The sequence below is a fragment of the Centruroides vittatus genome, unplaced genomic scaffold (assembly GCF_030686945.1).
Source record: "Centruroides vittatus isolate TY-2023 unplaced genomic scaffold, ASM3068694v2 contig_680, whole genome shotgun sequence".
In the NCBI taxonomy this organism is placed as follows: domain Eukaryota; kingdom Metazoa; phylum Arthropoda; class Arachnida; order Scorpiones; family Buthidae; genus Centruroides; species Centruroides vittatus.
In genome coordinates, this window is record NW_027122427.1 from 189611 (window position 1) to 212130 (window position 22520).

Below are 22520 nucleotides of genomic sequence, written 5' to 3' on the forward strand. Positions count from 1 at the left end.
AATATGTTAACAGTTGAACACCGGTTTAAATAGTATGAATGTTTGAACAGTATGAACACCGGTTTAAACAGTATGATAAGTTGCCTTGTCCATTTATAGACGATTAACACAGTCTTTACACTCGTAAAAACACTGCCTTATGTTTTCGTTGTCATTTTGCCGACCATCAACTGGCCAATGTTTAAGAAAATTGATTTTGATTTATTTTGTGGAAAATTTTTATTTTATTGTAGCACTAGTAGGGGGTCACTTTAAGCCGAATGCCCGAGTGATTCCCTACTAGTATAAGGTGGCAGCTTATTATGTTGGGCTCCGTCTCTTACCACCCGACCGCCCAATTATGGTTTAAGCCGAACCCATAATGGGGTTTTTAATAGAAGCCTCTTTAGTGTTCATAGGGCGGAAAGAGTTAAAAAAAAAAAAAAAAATTAGTGGTCACTATGGATTATCGATTGAGCTCATTTTCAAATCCGTTCTCAATCACAGTGTCTTGGGTTTTCTTGATGTTTGTTGACTTTCTCTTCTGCTTATTATTTTGTTTATTTTTACTGCATAATTTTTATTTCAAATGTTTCATATCATATATATATATATATTTTTATTACACGTAAGTACATAATGCATGAATCACATACGCATAGCATAGATATAAATTTACATATCATATAATGATATCATCACATTACATCAAAAGCAATTTTATTTTATGAAAATGTGGCTATTGTTCCTGGCCCTCTACTTTAAAAAGCTCTGTTCTAGAAGACCAGGGATCGAATGGAAAGAATCAAAAACACCAAGAATTTTTTGAGGATGATGTGTTTCGGATATATCAGGTCTCGTTTCTCAGCGCTCAACCGCTCCATTGTAAGTGTGGCCGAAACTCTTATGGATTTACAAAAATGGCCTTTTTAATTTGCACATGAAGGAGAGTTTTAAAAATTATTACGTAAATCTATTAAACATATAAATTACTGTTTAAAAAATTCTAATTATATTTGTTACATAAAGGTTTTTTCTAAACTCTTTCCGCCCTTTTTTTTTTTTTTTTTTTTTTTTTAACTCTTTCCGCCCTGTGGGCACTAAGAGGGCCTTTTTAGTAGGCCCATTATGGGTTCGGCCAGGCCCACAATGGGGCGACCGGGTGGTGAGGGACGGGGCCGACATATCCGAACGGACCACCCCCCGAAAAATTCCTGGGGATTATACGACCCGACTCTTTCCGCCCTGTGGGCACTAAAAGAGTCTCTTTTTTAGCAAGCCCATTATGGATTCGACCAAGCCCACAATGGGGCAGCCGGGTGGTAAGGGACGAGACATGACATATCGAGGCTGATCACCCACGAAAAATTCCCGGATTTTCTTTTTACCCGTTTGGATTCGAATCCGGGTCCCCCAGAGTGGTAGGCTGCCACCTTGACCTCTCGGCCATCCGGCCGTCTGGTGATTACATAAAGGTAAATAAAATTAAAGATAAAAAAATCCCGACGAAATTGCATATTTATACATTTTTAAATAAATAACATACGTAAAAAATAGATTTAAAAATTTTAAGTTTAGATAAATTTTCCATTTTTTGTTAATATTTTTCCTAATTACGTACTGTATTCATTTGCCCTAAAAACGTGGCCTCTAGCGGCAGTTTTCAAAAGTAACTACCCAACCTCGCGTGTTTGTTGTGTATGTAATCGTGTTATGAACAACAAAAACAAAGTTGATTCGTGAACTTTTTACTATACGTATATAAATTTTAAGCATATTGTAAATAAAAGAAACTATGATTTCATTAAATATGACACTTCGAAAAGCTTGTAATGCAAGTTTATGTAGACAAACGGAGTTTTTAAGAATACAAGTAAGGCACATTTTGTTTTCTCATAACGAATTTTAAATTCTGACGTAATTAAAGTTAATTAATGGTAATTTTTATGTATATAACTAATATAACACGAGTAGGTAAGTGACAGACTCTATAAGAAGTTCGTATTTCACTAACGTCATGTCATTGCAAGACACGTGCTTTCTTGGTGATTTAAATATAAAATTTATGTTTAAACTGTAATTAATATGGGTGTACTATAGATTACCACCTATGGAATTTCAGGACTTTGATTATATGTCTAAACTCGGGACCGAGACAAGTTGAACAGTACCCTATTTTTGGACGGGAGATGAAAAATAAAAAATTTATCATATTTTTTTAATGGTCTCATGAAGACGGTACCATAGTTACTAGTACTGCCATCTTGCGGTAAAGTCTGCAAACCATGACGTCGGACTACGGTCATCTCCATTAGGGTTAAACACGCAATACGAGAGTGGAGAGAGCGACACGACTTCCAAACATCGTGCGATTGCCATTTTAGTTAATGTTACTTATGGCAGCGAACATGGCAGCTGTTCCCACTGTTCCTGCTCCCGACTGACCTCCCGGAGGGGAGCTGCCGGCAGGTCGCCATGTGCTAAATGTCACCAGTTATTGACTCACAGTAGTTCTTGAACAAAGTAAAAAAAAGGGGAGAAAAGTCTACTAAAGGCAATTTTAACGGCAAGCGACACGACTCCTGATCACGATAGCGAGGTTGACTTAGCGGAGAGAGCGACACGACTCCCTATCATCGCGTGATCGCTGGAAAAAAGTATGATAACTTTTTTATTTTTCGTCTTCGGTCCAAAAGTAGGGTATCGTTGAACTCATCTCGGTCTCCTGAGTTCAGATATATACCCAAAGACCTGAAATTCCATAGGTGGTAATCTATAGTATCCCCATTAATATAATTACATGTGCGCCAGATACGTGACTCTATATGATAATTACATACAACTAGGCTCTGTCACTTGGGACAAACTAAGATCCTGGAATGCCTCTCTTGTTCTGGAGGTTTGGTACGTTGATTTGCATATGTTTGTGCCATTGCTAGTCTGCTCTTTTCTGCTCAGCATCTTCCTTACTTGGCACCGATAAATCACCTCTTGTAATTTATTTTTTTAAAAATTTTCTCTATAATTTAAATAATTATAGTGAAGCATATGCCTCCTTACCTGATATTTGGGACACCTGTCAGGTATGATTGCAGATGTTTCTTAATTTTCATATTCTACAGTTCTTTTACAGTCCCAACGACTGTAAAAGAGCTGTAGAGCATGTCCATTGGAGCAAAAATGTCAAAGTAACCATACATTTAAATGTGACCCTTCTCAAGATACAGGTCCCCGAAGTCAGCTGCCCTTGATTACAAGTTGTGCTGCGCTCCATGCAAGACTATTGTGTTTAACTATTTAGCCCCCACAACTATGCTGGCTTTGAATAGCCCATTTGACTGTTCGTGGAATACTTGATGTTATTTAGTTTTAGGGGGTGTGGAGTTCACCCCTAACTGGTCACCGAGATGCGAGCGACAGCAAGCACCAAAGTGCATGGCTACATGCAGAACGTTGGTCAAGGCTCGCTATCACTCACCTTGACAACACAAAGCATGGAGAATAGGCTGTAGTACTGGTTCAAGGTAAAAACTGTTTTTGGTTGGTAGAAATTAATGCATTTATTATTTGCTATAGGCACTGCAAATTGCAGTGTCTATAACATAACGTGTTTGCAAGCGTGACGTCTGCATGCAAGATGGTGACCAGAACTGTTGTCATTGGGTTCCACATTTAGAGGTGAATATCTTGCAAAGAGTCAGGTGGTGGACTTTTCTTTATTTATTGCTGATAAATATCATTAAAATGTCTGATCACTGTACTATCCTGACTGTTAAACACATGATAGGCTTAGTGGAGCACAAAGCATGACTTCCTATAGGCCTAGTACCTGGAAATAGGCTTTAGGCTGATTTCAGAAGGCTATATCTTGCAAAGGGTCACATTTAAAGGTACGGTTCCTTTGACTTTTTTTTTCCTGTGGGCATGCTTTACAGCTCTGTTAAGGTCCCATCATTCACATTTTCAATCTTACCCATGAGTCATCTGCCCCTAGTTGTGCCTCTGACATACACAATGTATATAAATAGATGGAAAATTTCAGAATGTCTATCAAAGAAACCCACAATGTCACAATGAAAATTAAGAAACTAATAAATCATACAAAGAGCTGAATTAATAGAAATGGAATAGTTATTACTGGAACAGATAAATGCAGAAGCATGGTTCTTTGAGATGTAGTCTTTTTATTTAAACTTCTAATGCTTTTGGTCAGTTGATTGATCTTCTTCAGGAAAAGTTGAATAATTCCAATTTATAATGAATGAAACCTATTTTAGAATGTTTTAAAAATTTCTTAATTTTAAGAATGTTCTTGTTTCAAATTAACCAAGGGTAGAAATAATCTGGAAAAATTGAAATGGTGTGTTAAACAATCATAAAAGATGGATTTGTACAGTTTTACATGTAAAAATATGTAAAATTGTGTCCAAGGAATCGAAAAAACTGGAAAAAATTTCATTGTCTAATAAGTCAGCATATTCGTTAAATTAACAATGTTGTTGCTTCTTATTCATCTGTAGGAAAAGTTTCTCGTTATTTATGAAATCATTATTAGAATATTATTTTACTTATACTATTTGAAATCTGTTTATTTCAGATTTATTAATTTATTTTTAAGTCAATATTTACACATCTTGAAGCATTAAAAAAAATACACACTCTCTGTTCATTTGCATAAAAGTTTTGTTTTCTGCTGCTTATTTGATTTTATTTGTAATAAGAGGTGTTAATTTTATTTAAAATTAGTATAATAGTCACAGAAAAATGGAAAATTTATATATGTTATGAACTGAGTGATTAATACAGGCATTATTCATACTGCCCAGTCATTATGAATAATGATAAACCCATTGGGACACCCTGTTTTTGGAAATATATTCTTCCATTAAAATGTAAGTAATTATTTTCCGTGATAAAGAGCAAAGCCTCTGCAGTGAAACCTTTCTTGATAAGTAATGAGTTAGCGTGCATGACTGCGTCGAAATGAGGCACAGATGGATATAGTACAATGACATCCATTTTATTAATTTTATATTATGAGGCACTTATATTAATTGACTTCCTGCTCTCCATATCTTACCCATCATTATATCTGAGGTACATGGATCATATCCTGTTAGCATGGCAGGACACAAAGATGTTTTTCTAGCATTAGAATGTTGTCTTGCTAGTGTATACTCCTCCATCAATTTCACGTGGGAGAAAGAGATGGGGGAAACTCATTTCTAGATCTAGACATTTCCAGGTCACAAGAGGAGTTGGTTTTCTCCATTTTCCACAAATTTGGCAGTATGCCTCCTGTAATTCCTGCCACAGCATTCCAACTTCTGCAATATGTCAACATGGCCATAGCTTTCCTTGTCAGAATGGCTTTCCTAATACACTCTACTCAAATTATTACCAATATTGAGCTTGATTCCATCCATTCAGCAGTGTGCGGGGCAGGCTGTAGCCTGCCTCGCACACTGCTGAATGGATTATGCTGAATGCATTAGGATGTGGTTGTATTGCCAAGTACAACCACATCCTAAACAGGGTCAGAAGGTCGTTCTTCCCCACCACCAGTTTGTGGAACCCAATGGACTGTAGTCCAGCCTTCTTTACTATATTGTGGTCACCTGTCAGCCCATATATCTCATATCTTTGGACAAAATTTCTTGTATTTACCTATCTCACTGCGCCCAACTTTACAGAAGCTTTTCTACAATGATAGGGATGCACTTTCTCACTTGGACAAGTCAGGAGTATATTCGGTATTGTTAGAAAATACAACTGGGACACACCTGCTACATATGGGCTACTGTCAGAATACTGTCCTCTCGATTAGCTGAGCACTAGCATTCCATGGTTTTGGGAAAGTGTGACACTGAATTGTTCAAGATGGTTGTACAACATAACCACACCCCACTTTGGGACCGCTCTGTATTACTTAGGAGCTGTGGTGAAAGGAGCCTAGTGTTCATTTGGGAGTCTCTCTTCACCATATTATTCAACTCGTACAACTCCTTCACCCTCGAGTTGCCTGACATTTGGGTTAATTTGTACAGTACAAGCATATAAATAATAACAACTGACCACTTGTCTCCACTTTCCCTACCTCTTTCTATGTGGTTGTCTCCACATCTTCAAGCACATGCACATAGATACTGTGTGATTTTTTAAAATGTTTTAAAAATTTTATGTTCAAAGTTTTGTATTCTATTTGATTAACATTTTTCCAATTCTGTACTTTAAAAGTTTTGTTCTGAAAAAGTGTTCAATTTGAATTGTTGCCCGATGACAATGTTTATATAAATGTTGAAAGCGCTAGCAAAGGAATTAAAAGTTCTTTAATGCCATTTGCTGTTGATTTATTCTTTTCTCTCAAATTAAATAACATTAAGCAGATTTTGAGAAATTGATATTTTATGTACTGATGTGATTTGTGCATGTAAGAGTAGTGTGTATTTATGTGATTTCTACTGTACCATACTCACCATATTTATCAATTTTTCTTATGTGGTCATGTATATAACATTTATTATTATATACAGGGGGATGCAGACGTAGATATACAGATGTTGTTATGGAAAAAAACATACAGGGAGAAAATAGGAAGAAAAAACATTTATTTTTATGTACAAATTAAATCAGAAATAAGGAATACAAACTAATAAATGATGATAAAAATAATAGTAATGAACACCAAACATTCATATTTCTTAGATTCTCAACTGTATACCTACTTTTGCACCCCCTATATATTATTCTCTGTTTAAAAAATCTTTAAAATATAGACAACACTTGACTGATGATTGACAATCAATAAAAAAAGATTAGTGGATATATACGCACCTGGAAAGTCAGGGATTTTTGTTAGTATTTGGAAAATGTCGTGAAAAGTCGGAATTTGTCGAAAATTGTCAAAAAGTCAGGGAATTTGTCTACTTAATTTTTTGCGTGTAATAAGTCTTACTTATTGTTCTATTGTATTGTAAGAATATATTTTAAAATCACTCAAAATCAGAAACTTTAAATCACATCAAATTGTTTAATTTTGTAAAAATTTTGTTTTAATGTTTTGACAGTTAGTACAAAGGTTTACTTTTACTGACAGTTGCAGATCACTTTTAAAACTAACATTAATTAATTGCTTATGTGAAGAATTATTATAAAATGCAACACTGAGGAGAGCATTGAAAAACTCTGGGGATCAAACAGTCCCTAATATAATATACTGCCAGATCATACATTTGTTGTGAATTTGAGAGAATAATCTGCAATATTCTTGATAATGCAACATCAATTAAAATTTTTTCCAAAATATTTTAATCATACCTATAGTAACACTGTAGTATGCTATAGTTTTGAACATCAAACTAGGTAGCCTGATTAATCTTTTTACATGGGAAAAAATGTTTATTTGAAAATTTTTAAATTTAACTTTTTATTTAATTCATGTTGATGTTTAAAAACAGTTGCCCTTTTTGTTGAAAGATTGGTTTTAAAATTACATGTTTCTAAGTCAAGAGTTCATCTTTTTTAAGCACAGTACAGTACTATTTGTATATCAGAGAATACTGTTTGTTGATTTTGTGCTTCCTTGTGTTTACTAGATTTACATACAAATAATAATGATAAATGATGATAAAATAAAAAAAAAAACTCATGTTTCGTTTGTAAATTGTTTATTATTTCATTACATTGAAGTTGTGCATCCTATTAAACATTTTTCTACAGGATGCATGTACTATACTTTTTTGCACAGTTTTTGGAATGTATAAACTGTGCAAAAAGAGGGATAAATGTACTTGATGTTCACCGTAAGTAAAATGCCGTCAATATTCCACACGATAAGAAATGTGATGTACAGGGAATTTGGAAAAAGTTGGTCAGGGAATTCAAAACAAAAATTTGAGGAGGAACCCTGTATATATGTGTGGATTAATAGTGTCATTCTAATGTTAAAAAATTATCCAAAGAAACAATTATAAGAAAAAATTTACATTGGCAGAATTTTAAAAATATGGATTGTTCACGCAAGGAAATTAATGGTGAGCATCTATTATTTTATATAATTTGTAGTGAATTTTGCAGGTTTCAATTTCTTAGAGACATTTGGAAACAAATTAAATATATTTAATACTTGACTGCTTCTTGTTCTTTCTATGTTCATTGGGAAAAATGCACAAAATTGCTGTGTTGAACTGATCATACAGGAACATACATATATGGCAAAGAGTTTATTATTTAAGACAATATTTCTGTACAAAGTGGTGGAAATGCATTTTGTGCTATTTGCCCCTCTTCAGTCCTTATTTGTACAATATAAATTCTGGGTAATAAAATACATTAAACTTAACATTTATTTATATTACATATGTGCAAAACTCAGAGAAAAAAGATAAAGGATACCTGAAACAATATTTACTTGTGACTCTTGGATAAAAGGTATGGAATTAAAACAAAACAAAAATGAATGAAAACAAGTGAAACTAAAATGAATTAAGAATAAAAAATTAAGTAAATTAAAATAAAATGCTGTTAAATTGGGATAAAAAGGCTTACCCGTGTAAAGTTAAAGATAACACTTGTTAACATTGAAGAAACATTACAAAATTACTAAACTACACTATCTTCTAACTTGATTATAAGTTTTTATGAACACTCTCGTACACACTCGTTGAACCTTTATCTCCGGTACTGCTTAACTTTCAGAAAACAAATGTTTTCAGCCTCACCCAAAGTCTGCTTCAGGTTAAATGAAAAAACTGGATTTCAATCTTAGAACAATTTTCGAAACAATTTCAAATGTTGGGTTTTAAAATAAATTTGAACATATGTGTGTGTTATGGAGCATCGGCGATTTCTTGCTCATCGCATATGTAGCGCCAAGTGTATGAAAGCGCGTTGCTGTCTTTAGAGTTTATACATCTTGTCTGGCCAGCCCTGTATATTTCAAGGGCTTCGAGGGCCCTGATGTGGTGAAAGGCTCTTTTTATCAGTCTGGCGTTGTATAGGATATGCCACTGACCCAGAGGTTCACACAGACCTATAACCCTTAAAACTCTATGTTTGAAATTGTTTCGAAAATCGTTCTAAGGTTGGAATCCAGTTTTTTTCATTTAACCCGAAGCAGACCTCGGATGAGGCCAAAAATGTTTGTTTTCCGAAAGTTAAGCAGTACCGGAGATAAAGGTTCAACGAGTGTGTACGAGAATCACTAAACTGTGAAATGAACAAAACCAACGAAAAGATTTACACCTCTTAGCTGGCCCTATCCACCCTAAGAGCATTAAATTCTATAGTAGTTAAATAATTCAAATCTCTCTCTCAGCTGATGGTGGTTTTTAAATTGAAAGCATTTACAAATCAAAATAGTTGCTGAATTTATAGTGTAGTGTATCACTAAAATTCCAGGCTGTTACTTCCCAGAGCAATGTTGACAATATCTCATTACTGTTTGCATAAACATCCATTAGGATGATTCTGTAGAGAATGGATTGAATAGGAAAAGAATTGCTAAATTCAATGTCCATTATGTACTGTATGTATCACTTAATGTAATATTTATCATAAGATATATATATATATATTTTTTTACATATTTGTATTTTTGCTTTTCTACATATTTACATTATTTGTGTGCTGCTAAAAATATATGTATGGAATAATTATTTAAAAACTAATATAGAAAATTAATAGTTTTTCAGAATAAGAATCAGTTAATTTATATTTTGTATTAGTTTTTTTTAATTTTCACTTTAAATTTTTATTTATATTAAATTATTTTTTCATAGATTTGTAAACTTGCAACAGTTGACGAAATGATAAGTGAAGCCAAAAATGCTGGAAAATATCGAAAAATTAGAACAAGGAGCGAAGATAAAAAACTTAGGGCAAAAATATTGGAAGAAACTTATTTCAGTCCTGGAGCAAGGAAATATGAAGCTGTTGCACAGTCTTTATCTGACAGAGGGTAAATAAAACAAATTAGTTTTTAATCTTTTGTAGATAATACTGTGAAAATTTAATAAAAGAGTTCAGAGAAACAAAAAATACTTATCTGAAAAATAAAAAAATAAGTGCATTAATGCTTTCAAGAAGAATATTATTATTTTTTTTTATTTAACATATAACATTTTGTGTATTTTGAAATATTTATATGTTCAGATATCGCTTGCATTAATTAAGCAATTAATTAATTCCAAGTAGTTATATATAAAATGTTATGTCCATTATCAAGAGTCAATTAGAGAAAAAAAAATCTCTGGTTAACTCCTAATGGTAGAATATTGAAAAGGAAAAGTTTAATACACTAGTTAAGATACAGGAATAACCTTTGACCCAGAAATATACTTATAATTTCTCATAACCTTTGGTCTAAACATGTCTGCTTGTATTTCCTAGAGCAAGGTCCTTTTGTAAGTAGTATACGTCTATCTCCATCTATTGACAAAATTTTAAGATTGGGATTTGAAATCAATATTGCAATTTTGTGACTTTTATGGAATTATTTTCACAACAAAAAGTTATTCACCTTTTTTTCATTGAAGTTATTACTAATATTATTAAATAATTTAATATTTTATTATTTTAAAATGTAGATACAAATGAGTAAATAAGTATAAACATCAAATTACTGTGGATTAATGCATTTTTTTATAGTATGCAAATTTGCATATTTACCAAAATGGCATATAAATGAAATATATGCAATGAAACTAAAATTCTATTGCATATATCTTCATATATCTTTGTGAAAGGACAGAAAACAATAAATAGAATGAAAATAAACAATTACTCAATCAGAATTGAGTGTGCATTTTTCAAATGGTACAATTATAAAGCTAAAAAAATTGGGTTTTGCATTTGTAATCATTATATTTATATTATAAACAATCAAATTTATTTCAACAAATACTTACTTATTATATATCAAATTTAACAGGGGGAAAAATTCTTTAGTATAGAATAGTCATGTAAACCATAAAGCTATTTGTTTTCAAATGCACAAAATTTTAAAAAAGATCAACAAAGATCGGTCCACAAAATCACAAAATCTAAAAATTCAGGCCTAAAAGTGTTAATCAAATAATAAAAATAAATAAGGAAAAGGTTTAAAAATTCATAATTTAAAATAAAGTTTGAGCTAATAGAAATTAATCCAGCAGAGGATGCATAATTGAAATTTCATCTGCTCATGAAACAGAAAGGATTAAAACATTTGAGTCAGATTATAAACTTTTAAAAAGATTTTTAGAAATTTTAGCAATAGAAAATCAATTAGAAAAGAATCAGACTTGGAGATTTTTTTCTAATTAATTTCCCATTATGAAAATTGTCTGAAAATGCTTGAGGTTTCTAAAAATTTTCACTCTGGTAAAAACAGTTTAGATTATTTTATTATTCTATATTAGAATTTATTATATTCTTACTTATTTCATTTTGATTATATTTACAAAAATATGTAAATATAATCAAAATGAGAACCCTGTCTCCTGTAAAAAAATCACATTGCAACAGAAAGCTCCGGAAAATGAAACTGGATGAATTATACGGTAAATGACTAAGGCAAGGTAAATGGACAATGAATTTGGCTACATGGAATGTACAAGGGATCAGATCAAAAGGACAAGAGATAGTTAAAGAAATAAAAAGAATGAAAATTGACTTTGCGATCTTAACAAACAAAAAAGAAAGGGTCAGGAATGGAAGAACCGGAAGACTATTTGCATATTTACTCTGGTGTGCCAAAAGAAGAAAAAGCAAAATGTGGTGTATCCAAGATGATAAAGAAATTTAAGAGAAATATTACCAACTTCGAAACAATAGATGAAAGAATGATGCAAGTTAACCTAAATATTTTTGGAAGACAAATTACTATCATTGGAATTTATGCACCAAATGAGGATGAAACCCACGAGGGAAAGATATGTTCTACAACAGGATGCAAGAGGTGATAGATGAAACTGGAGAGACAAGAGAAATAATGTTACTGGGTGATTTCAATGTAAGAGTGGAATCATTGAGAAATAACAAAATTATTGGACAATTCGGAGAAAATGTAATGAATGACAATGGAAGAAGACTAATAGACTTGTAGTACAAATTACATTAAAGTCAATAATGGGTTTTTTAAACATAAACTTGGACCCAACATTCTAGACAGTGGAAATTATTGACTATGTTATTACAAAGCAAAGAATCCAAATTAAAATTTTAGATGTAAGAGCACAGAAAGGTGTTATCTGCAGCTCAGACCACTATCTAGTAAGAGCAAAAATCATTATTCATTACAAAAGAGCAATACAGACACAAAAAGAAGAAAAAACGGAAATGGAAGTAATTAAAGATTTTAAATTTAATCTCTAAAGCTTAGCAGAAGAAAGTACGAGAAGATTGATTCAGACAAGATTAGATGAAAAATTGAAAGATAAAGAATATGATAACACTATAGAATTATATGAAAATATAAAAACAGCATTATACGAAGCAGCAAATGAAGCTTCAGGACAAATCAAAGAATATCGGAAAACTTTTTAAAAAAATTCTGGTGGGACAAAGAGGTAGAAAACATGATACAACAAAAAAAGTAACTTACTTAAAATGGATGAACACTGAAACAGGAGAGGATAGAATAAGATATAAAGAACTTAGAAAATCAACAAAAAAATTAATTCTGGAAAAGAAAAGATTGGATTGGGATAGAAATTCTAAAGAAATAGAAACATATATAGGAGGAAGAAAATGCACTGAAGCATGGAAATTCCTAAAAAATGTTAGAAATGAAAGTAATAGTAATAAAGGACAGTTTATCTCAGTTAAACAATGGGAAGAATACTATAAAAATTTATTAACAGAAGATAGAATTCAATTTATTACAGAAGATATAAATGTAGAAAAGGATGTACCAATTCATTTAGAGACAAAACAGATTAAACAAGTGTGTAAGAAACTGAAGAATAATAGAGCAAGTAGTCCTGGAGGAATACCAGCAGAACTGATAAAAAATGGAACAGAAAAATTATTTAGAATGACAACAAAATTATTTGAAAGGCATCTTAATGGAGAAGACATTCCAAAAGAATGGAAAATTGGCTTTTTGACATCTATCTATAAAAACGGAGACAAACAAAAATGTGAGAACTATCAAGGAATTACAGTAACAGCAACATTTAGAAGATTATATGGACAAATAATGAGAAATCTAATCAAAGAAGAATATCAAACAAAAGAAAAAGAAGAGCAGAGTGGATTCAGAACAGGAAGATCATGTATGGACAATATTTTCTGTATAAAACAGATTATGGAAAAAAGATTAACAACAGGACAAGAAACTCATTTGTTGTTTATACACTTAACGAAGGCATATGATAATGTCCCAACATCAAAACTATGGGAGACATTAAAAGCGATAAATATTAATAACACACTTATTAAAGCAGTTAAAGAATTATATAGAGAATCCATAACGAAAATAAAAATCGGAAGAAAAATATCAGAAGGATTTGTGATTTCAAAAGGACTAAGACTGGGGTGTTGTATCTCATCAACTTTATTTAAAGTTATTTAGAAGGAGTATTGAAATATGGAAAAAGAAATGTAATATGGGAATAGATATTAAGCCAATGTTTACATTGCAATTTGCAGATGATCAGGTGATAATGGCAGAAGATAAGGATGATCTGGAATACATGACAAGAAGAATAAAAGAGGAATATTTTAAAGGAGGTTTATATATAAACATGAGTAGAACAAAATATTTATGCATAGGAGGGGCTAAAACAGACATGGAATTGGAAGGAGAAAATATTGAGGGATGTGAGCATTACAATTATTTTGGAATACAAATTCATCGAGATGTAAGTGATGCATTAGAAATTAATATAAGATTAGCACAATGCTATAATTAATCAGGCTATTAATATAATCTTATATTAATAGCTTGATTAATTACAACAATCGTTTGGCTAAGCCTAAGTTACAAGATTTAAAAAAAATTTGTTTTATTTAATATCTGACCGATCATTTTTAAATACTATTCATTTTATTTTTCGTTAAGTCTTTATTAATATTTTGAAAGGAAAGTATAATACAATAAGATGTCTTTAAGACAACCACCTCCTAAACTTAGAAAAACTGGTCATTTCAAGGGGTTGCTTGTCAAACATATAACTATATAGTACTATGTATTGTACATTAGTACTACATAGTATATGTAGTTTTCTAGTGTAGCACTACACAAGCTACTGTGTAGACAGTATTGCAATGGTCATTTTAAAAATGCTATATATTGATTAACATTAAATTGCAAGAAAATTTATTTAATACATTACATGTAATTTGATCCAAAACTGATAGCAGCAAGACTGGCTGGATGGTCGAGGAGAGGCTTATTTGTCCTACTGGATAAGTTTCCCATTGTGTTTCAAGCAGAGTAATAGCTATTATTTGGTGTGTTTGCACTACGTTACATAGAGACTGTCTACATTGTTTCTGACAGTCAGGCTAACTTAAGGATACTTAATTCTTGTTGGGTTTCTTCAGCACTTGTTTGGGAGTCCTGTTTGGACCTTAGTGAGCTTGTTACTCATATAGGGTCTTTTTCTTGTGGGTGCCAGAATGTGAGAATATTACTGGCCAAACAGAGTGCTTCGTATCCCTTTGTAGGGCCTGAACTACCTCTTGATATTTTTTATAATACTTTCTTTAGATCTATTAAAGATTTAATTATCCCTAATCATTATAAGCAGTGGAGGTTAACTCGTGGTTTAAAGCAGAGCAAGACTTTTTTGTCTAGTCTGCTCTCTGAAATTTCCTGTCTCTTGATGGGATTTGTTTGCTTTTGATTGATATTGTGATTGGTTTTGTCACTTTTGTAACCATCTGTGCTGACTGAAACTTTCCTCCTCAGTGTTTTGCTGCTTTTGCAGATCTGCTGAGGATTCCCCTCTGCATTTCATTTGTCAGTATGCATATTTCTGCTCAGGCAGACATGTTCACCTGGTTCCACTTTGCTGAGCTCTGGTGAAGTCCATCAGCTTTCCTTTAGAAGTCTGCTGTCTTTTTTTAAAAAGATGAGACTTCTGAAGTAATCTCTCATGGATGCACAATGGAATTTTTAGGTTGAGGTGGTTGGCAACTTATGGCATGCAGAAGGTTTTCTGGTGGCATGACCTAGAGAATGACAATTAACGAAACTTTTTCAATACTTTAATAAAAAGTAATTTATTAAAAATATTTTTAATAATAATATAATTTATAAGACATAAATTAAAATTTTGTTATAATGACTGAAAGGTGGAACAAACTCCCAGAAAGATTTTCATGTATGAAGAAAGTCTCTTTTGCTCTTTTAACTGTTTTTGCTACAATGTACTACTGTGAGCAAACATTCAAAATGATGAAATATATTATAAATTCATTTAGAAATTGATCTGAAAAAAATTCAGAAATGTGCATAAAGTTAGAAAATTTAAACTATGAACCAAATATTGAAGTGTTAGCTTCAAAAGTTGAACATCAAGGGAGTCAGTAATGTTTAAATATTGTATTTCTTAATGACATTTTTATTATAGAGTTTACTGTAGTGCGTATTATTAAAGTCAAATAAAGTTTTCTTAAAATTAACATAGTTTTACTAGTTCGGTTTCAGTGGCACAAAGAGTGCCCAATACTTGAAAAAAAAAATCATGTGGCACTCCAGTGTATGTAGGTTGCTGACTATTGAAATTGGCAATGCTTGACTGAGACTGCCATTTTTTATGAGTTGTCTCTCTTTAGGTTTACTGCTACCTTTTGCTGTTTTTTGTTAATTTAATTATCTTTCATCTTTTGCGCCCTTGGGATTACAGTTTTATACATATTCGAGTTGTATTTTTTGTACTATTATTTACTTAATGCTATTTTATTTATTTGTCTAGTTTTGTTTATTTTATTTTTATTATGTTGTTACAATTTGTTTTAATTTTTTTTAAAATGTTCAGCAATCATAACAAAAATAGCAAAGAACAAAAGTTATGTATTTAAATTGTTTGATTTAGAATATGTAAACCTGAAGGAGGTCTTTAAAAAGACCAGAAACATTTATTACTAAAGTTTTATGCTGCTTTAAAAGGTTGAGTCTTATTCTTTTAATCAGTGCCCATGCTAAAAATAGGTCATTCATGGTGTTGACAAGGACTTCAGTTTTATTTCTGTTAATCAACATATTACATCAAGTTTATATTTGTATGTGCTTATATTAAAGTGTTCTTTTAATTTAAAAAAATTTTATATTAATTTATCAGTTTAGTATTGTGTAGCAAATTATACCATAGGCCTATTTAAATATTTGTATGATTTAATTTGAATTTTCCAAACTGTGCAATAGTAACTATTAATTGACTCATAAATTACTGTTTTATTTTGCATGTTAGTATGCAATAATTTTCAGGAATTTTAAGTCCTAAAAATATTCTGCATTTTTCTTTGTTAAAAGTTAGTGTATCATATTTTTGTTTTCCAGTACGTCCTATTATCACTGGTATTTTCAGTTATTGAAGACAATGTTTCTTTCTTTATAATATTTTTGATATCTGCAATGCTAATATTGAAACGTTTTCATATTTTTCAGATTTAATGATATAAAATAGTAATCGGTAGTAATATGTATTGTAGTTTTAGATACATTTAACAGATGGAAACATTTAACAAACAGATAACAACAGCAGTGTCCTCTTGCACATGTACAATTTAAATGAACCATTCCTGATACTTTTTGATCACAGTAGTATTTATAGCAAAAATGTTATAAATACTACTGTGATCAAAAAGTATCAGGAATGGTTCATTTAAATTGTGAGCAAGAGGACACTGATGTTGTCTTTTTCATCATTTGGTATGACTTTCATCAACATCCAGGAGTGAATTCTCTGGGCTTGCTTAGCATGCACTGCATGCTTAAGAGAAAGTTTTGACTGTGTGAGATCCGGGGAGGTAAGAGGAAGTCATATCTCCCTTTCTGGCAACTCACTTGTCAAGGATGGCGATTACATTGATGGTGCATTACGCGTTACGCGAGTGGAGGAGGAGGAAAGATGGGGTCGACGATAAGGTGAAGCCGACAGTCAAGAAAGACACCATTTTATAACAACAAAACAAGATTTATTAAAATCGAAACGAACAAAACTACACTTCTACACTCATATACACAGAGGGGACGAGAGAGAGAGTTTACAAATATTCGTTCATACCTCTATTAATTCCGTAATAGACAGAGCCCGGTGAATGTCTGTTATCAGTTATCTGGACAATGGCACTTAGAAACTTAGAAACTAGATGATGGCACTTAAAAACTTAGAAACTTTTAGGTTTGGTCGACGGCGCCGTGCACTTCTTAATGGAGAGACGATCGGAGAGCCCCTAGGGCGGAAGGAAGTGTCTTTTATAGATTTTTGATGAGAAAATTCATCACGTGATCGATCGTGGATTCTGATTAGGGCCATAGGTGTTCCCGGGATTCAAAACAAAATGACGAATTTGGACACTAACTGTAAATTATTGTGCAAGTTGATCTACATGCTGTGAGGGAACAATGGTTTATTGATATTAGGGGAAGATTGTTGCCAATCAAGGGTCAACATTTTCTTGGTTACGGAATTTTGTTGATTAAGCCGTTGTATAACAGGAGTGAAATAATTTAGAATTTTAGGTTATTAACTTTCAGATTTCACAACTGTCAATATATTTTTATATGAGAACAAATATGCCAATAATAATTTATTCTAATGTGTAAACTCTTTTATCATTTGTGTTTGCTTTTACATTGACAGCTAGCGGCTAGCCGTTTTAAGTCAGTGCCATGCTTGCGGGAACTTCGGTCGCTTGCTTGTGTGGAGATTTGCTGCTGCAAACAAGTGCGCGTGTATGACGTCATTTGAAGCATTTAACACAGCCAGATTGTATCGAAAGCTTGCGGTACCCAGTCAGCATATGTGTATTGTGTACAGGGGTGGATCTACATAGGATCTACATCAGCATACATCTAAAAATTTATGATGATAATTCAATTTTTAATATGTTTTCATTATAATATATTTTATGTGTAGATATAATGGGCTTTATAATAGTCCATACTTTTTCATTCACACCAAATAACATTTCTGCCTAGTTTAGTGCTATAGATAGGCCTATTATTCTTATTATAACTTTCAGCATGCCCAAGAATTTGGTCAGAATTTACCCCTTTCAACATCAAGTAGCAATCTGTATGTCATTATCTGTTTTTGTTTGTAAATAAATGCTTTTTTGTGTGTAAAAATTTTTTCTGCTGGGATTTTTCAAAATGTCAAGTGTAATTAAGAAAGAACATGCATTAAATTTTGTTTTTTGCAATGGAATTACTGCTACAAAAACATTGGAAGGGAACGTTATAAAAAGCCTTTGGTGACAATAGTCTATTAAAAACAAGAATTTTTGAATGGTACAATATATTCACTGAAGGCAGAGAACATGTCGAAGATGAACCATGCTCTGGTAGACTATCCACTTCAACTGATGAACAAGATATTCAAGCTTGCAATTTGGTGCTCAGTGATGGTTGTTTAATAATTAGGGACATTATTGAACATGCTCCAGTATCATTTGGATCTTGTCAAGCAATTTTAAAAGATCATTTGGACTTGTGTGTTGTTTTTTGAGTCATCCCAAAAATGTTGAAATTTTCCAAAAACAACAGCATGTTTGAGTGGATTGGAAATGCTTTCTTGAGACAAATCATTCTTAAAACACATCATTACAGCTGACGAAACATGAATCTATGCTTTTGATACTGAAACAGCTCAGCAATCAAGTGAATGGTGCTCAAAAAGTAAAGCAAGACCTAAAAGACCATGTCAAAGTCAATCAATAATCACAGGCATGTTGACTGTTTTCTTTGATTGTCATAGTGTTGTGTATTGCAAATTTCTTTCAACTGGCCAAACTGTCAACAAAGAATATTATTTGAGCATTTTGCATCATTTGTGTGAAGCAATTAATAGAAAATGATCTGATTTGTGGTGAGAAAATTTTGGATTTTGCACTCGTGGATTTTGCACCATGATAATGCACCTGCTCAAATGCTCTTGTTGTTCATGAATTTTTGGCTAAAAATTCAACAAATATGGTTCTGCCAGCTCCATATTCACTTGATATGGCACTGTGTGACTTTTTTGTTTTCTTGACTAAAATTTCTACTTTATGGTCATTGTTTTGAGTTGATTGATGCCATAAAACAAAATTTGCAGTGAGTCCTGAAGGGATTTTATGAAAATGACTTAAAGTATGTTAAAAGGATTAGAATTATGGCATAACTGCATTTCAGTGGAGGGAATTACTTTGAAGGGGATGAAATAAATTTTGATGAATAAATTTAAATCTTGCATTTCACAGAACCATTCTCAATACTTTTTGATCACAGGGGAAAACCCTTAAGGAAACCCATCCTGAAGATAATTTTTGATATTGTAATTGTTATGCAAATTGATATATTTTACATAAATGTTTCAATTATTGTCTAATGGTTCTTTTAGACAGGAATTTTTTTCCAAATTTATCAAATTGTTGGGCTTAAATTGCAAAGATAGTATCTAATTCTATTAAAGATATATGTTATAATTCAAACAATCCAGACTATAATAGAAAATAGTTCCAGAGTTTAGAAATTAATTTAAATTTTAAATCTTTTTCTTGAACCAGGCTGGTAATTGATATACTAATGGTTTCTATTTGTTTTAGAAGAAAAATTTACTTTAGTATAATAATGTAAATCTATCTATTTTTAAAATATTGCAAGAATTAATGTCTTGCTAACTTGGAATTAATATATCATAAGTTCCTGTATTATCTCAAAAAAAACTTAAATAACCATTTTGATAGTGAATATTGTAACTAAGTTTAATTCTTTTAGTACAATATATAATATGTATAAACATATATAAAATTGAAAGTTTTTACATGACAATTTAAATAAAAAGTAAATAAAAATAATTATGTGAATTTAGAGCATTATATTATTACAATTATTTAATATTAATTAACTATAATATTTCCAATTCTTAAATGTGTAGTTACAATTGAATTTGGAATATTTATACTAAACTAGCTGACCCGGCAAACGTTGTTTTGCCATATAAATTATTTCTAGGTAATTTCTAGCTGACCCGGCCACGCGTTGTTGTGGCTCAAAATGTATCTATTATAAATGTATAACACTTCCCCCGTGGGGGGAATTTCAAAAAATCCCTTCTTAGTGTACATTCTCTTGACGTACCCTATTAAAACGCAATCAAAAACGCATCTAAAATAGTATAATAAAAGCCGAGTTCTTCACAGTAAGCCTTAATCCCGTCACTTTTCCCGCTGGGAAATATCGAAAAATCCCTTTTTAGTGTATATTCTGTTGACGTAACTTATTAAAACGCAAAAAACCGCATGTAAAATAGTATAATAGAAGCCGAGTTCTTCACGGTAATCCCGTCCATCTCCCCCCACTGGGGGGAATTTCGACATGTATATTATATAAAAACACGTGCGTATTCGAATGCAACGTTGTGTCAAAATTTCAAAGGAATCGGTAGGAACAAACGAACGTTATATTTTATTTATATAGATAGATAGAAAATGATCTGCTTCAGTCCATTCTCACAGAAAAGCAGAATGCCTCACAGAAAAACAAACTTAGAAAACAAACTTCGTCGGAAGTTAGCGCCATCTGTTGGACATAAAAGCCTTAATCCATATATAAATATATTTTTGAAAGGGGGAAATGGTGTAAGGGTATGAAAAATAGATAGTAGCCGATTCTCAGACCTACTGAGTATGCATATCAAATTTGGTAAAAATCGGTAAAGCCGTTTCGGAGGAGTAAGGTAACTAACATTGTGACACGAGAATTTTATATATAAGATATTTATCTAGTATTTATATTTATTAATCAGGCTACAAATCTGCTAGTATTAATGATTAGATACTAAGTAATTTCATACTGAAGGTAGACATTAGGCACTATCACTACTTACAAGGGGAACAGGGAGGTTGTCATCATTGATTTTGACAAAATTTTGTGGACGTAGTATTTACTCATATTTAAACTCTACTAAAGCCATATATGATAGTAGTGCCAATGATGCTGCAAATGAACCATATGATTTACACAGGCTTGGATCCAATAAGTGCGGGGCCCTCTATATATTAAATATTTAAAAAAATGCAAATTCCATATATATATTATGCATTATATATATATATATATATATATATAATATATATAAATCAAATATCATGGATCATAAGATAGGTAAACTTCTACATACATTAAAAAAAATAAAAATGCACAAAATTCAAAAACAATTACATTTTCTATATTATAATGTATATATATTATAATAAACACAATAATAAATCTCATCCATCAATGCAAACTTAAAATAAATATATTTTTAATTATTTGAATAATTTATAATTTATCCTTTATCGTCAAAAGCAATTTGCTTTAAATTTCGAAAAATAACTTTTTGTTAATTTTGGTGGTGATGCAGGGCCCCATCAAGTGCGGGGCTCGATTGGGCCCACTCGCTCCAATCGCCTTAAATCCGGCCTGGATTTACAATTTTACAAGGTTAAACAGTGCTATTCATAGCTAAGGAATTTCTAGCGTGGGAGAGTTGCACGGTAACAGTGTTGTGAGAGAAAGGGATTCCCATATGAATAATGTTCTTCAATCCCCACAACATTTTAGAAGGGAAGTTTGTGACCAAAGTGGCTCAAAGTTACTCTTTTATCAGTTTTTTAGCTAGTTCTGTTGTACATTTTCTAAGTACAATATCATTACAATATTCTGCAAGACAGGCAGAGCATTCTAGTAGTTGCTCCAATATGTAGGCCTAATAGTTTTGATCCAGTAGCAGATTTTGTAAGGGTATAACATAAACCTCGGGTTTTGTAGAGTGCAACATCGTCACTATCATTACAAAGTGAGTCACTATTAGGATTTCTCAAATGGGATCCTGGCTGTTTTTTTAACCCGGGAAATCCCGCAAATTTCTTAAAAGTTCACTTTTTTCTTATTTTGTGTTAAGGTTGAAGAAATTTTGCAAATAGAAAGTATAATTAACTCATAAACTGTCAGAATACATTTGTATTTATTAATTTTAAGCCTGCTTATTAGTTTATTTTTTTTTTTGTTTATATGTCTCTAAAATAAATAATTGTTGAACTGTGGGCTTTGTAGTAATCTTCAATTGATATGTTCTGAAGTAATTCCAACAGAGGTTTTCAAATTTATAACTTTTTCTTTCTTACAGAAATTTTGTGAAAAACAATACCTTACTACCACCTGCAGTGAATTCTCTCACTGAGTGAGAGCTCTGTAATCTCGCAATTGTTACAAGCAACAATTGCAATTGAATAATAAACAACTAGAATATTTAACCCTTACCACAATACTATACATTATACCTTTTTCTCCTGGTTCCAATGACAGGCCCAATCCCAATTAATTTCAAATAAGTTATTGCAGGTTTTTTGACAACGCGATT

General features: G+C 31.8%; 1 protein-coding gene across 1 annotated transcript in view; it reads left to right on the forward strand.

Moving 5' to 3' along the window:
* Window positions 1-1646: 1646 nt before the first annotated feature.
* mRpL50 (mitochondrial ribosomal protein L50) overlaps window positions 1647-22520 on the forward strand; it is a 57693-nt gene continuing 36819 nt past the window's right edge. The window contains exons 1-2 of the mRNA XM_067276208.1: window positions 1647-1852; window positions 9759-9937. Of these exons, the coding sequence (XP_067132309.1) occupies window positions 1775-1852; window positions 9759-9937 (257 nt within the window). The 5' untranslated portion in view covers window positions 1647-1774. The remainder of the gene's footprint in view (window positions 1853-9758; window positions 9938-22520) is intronic.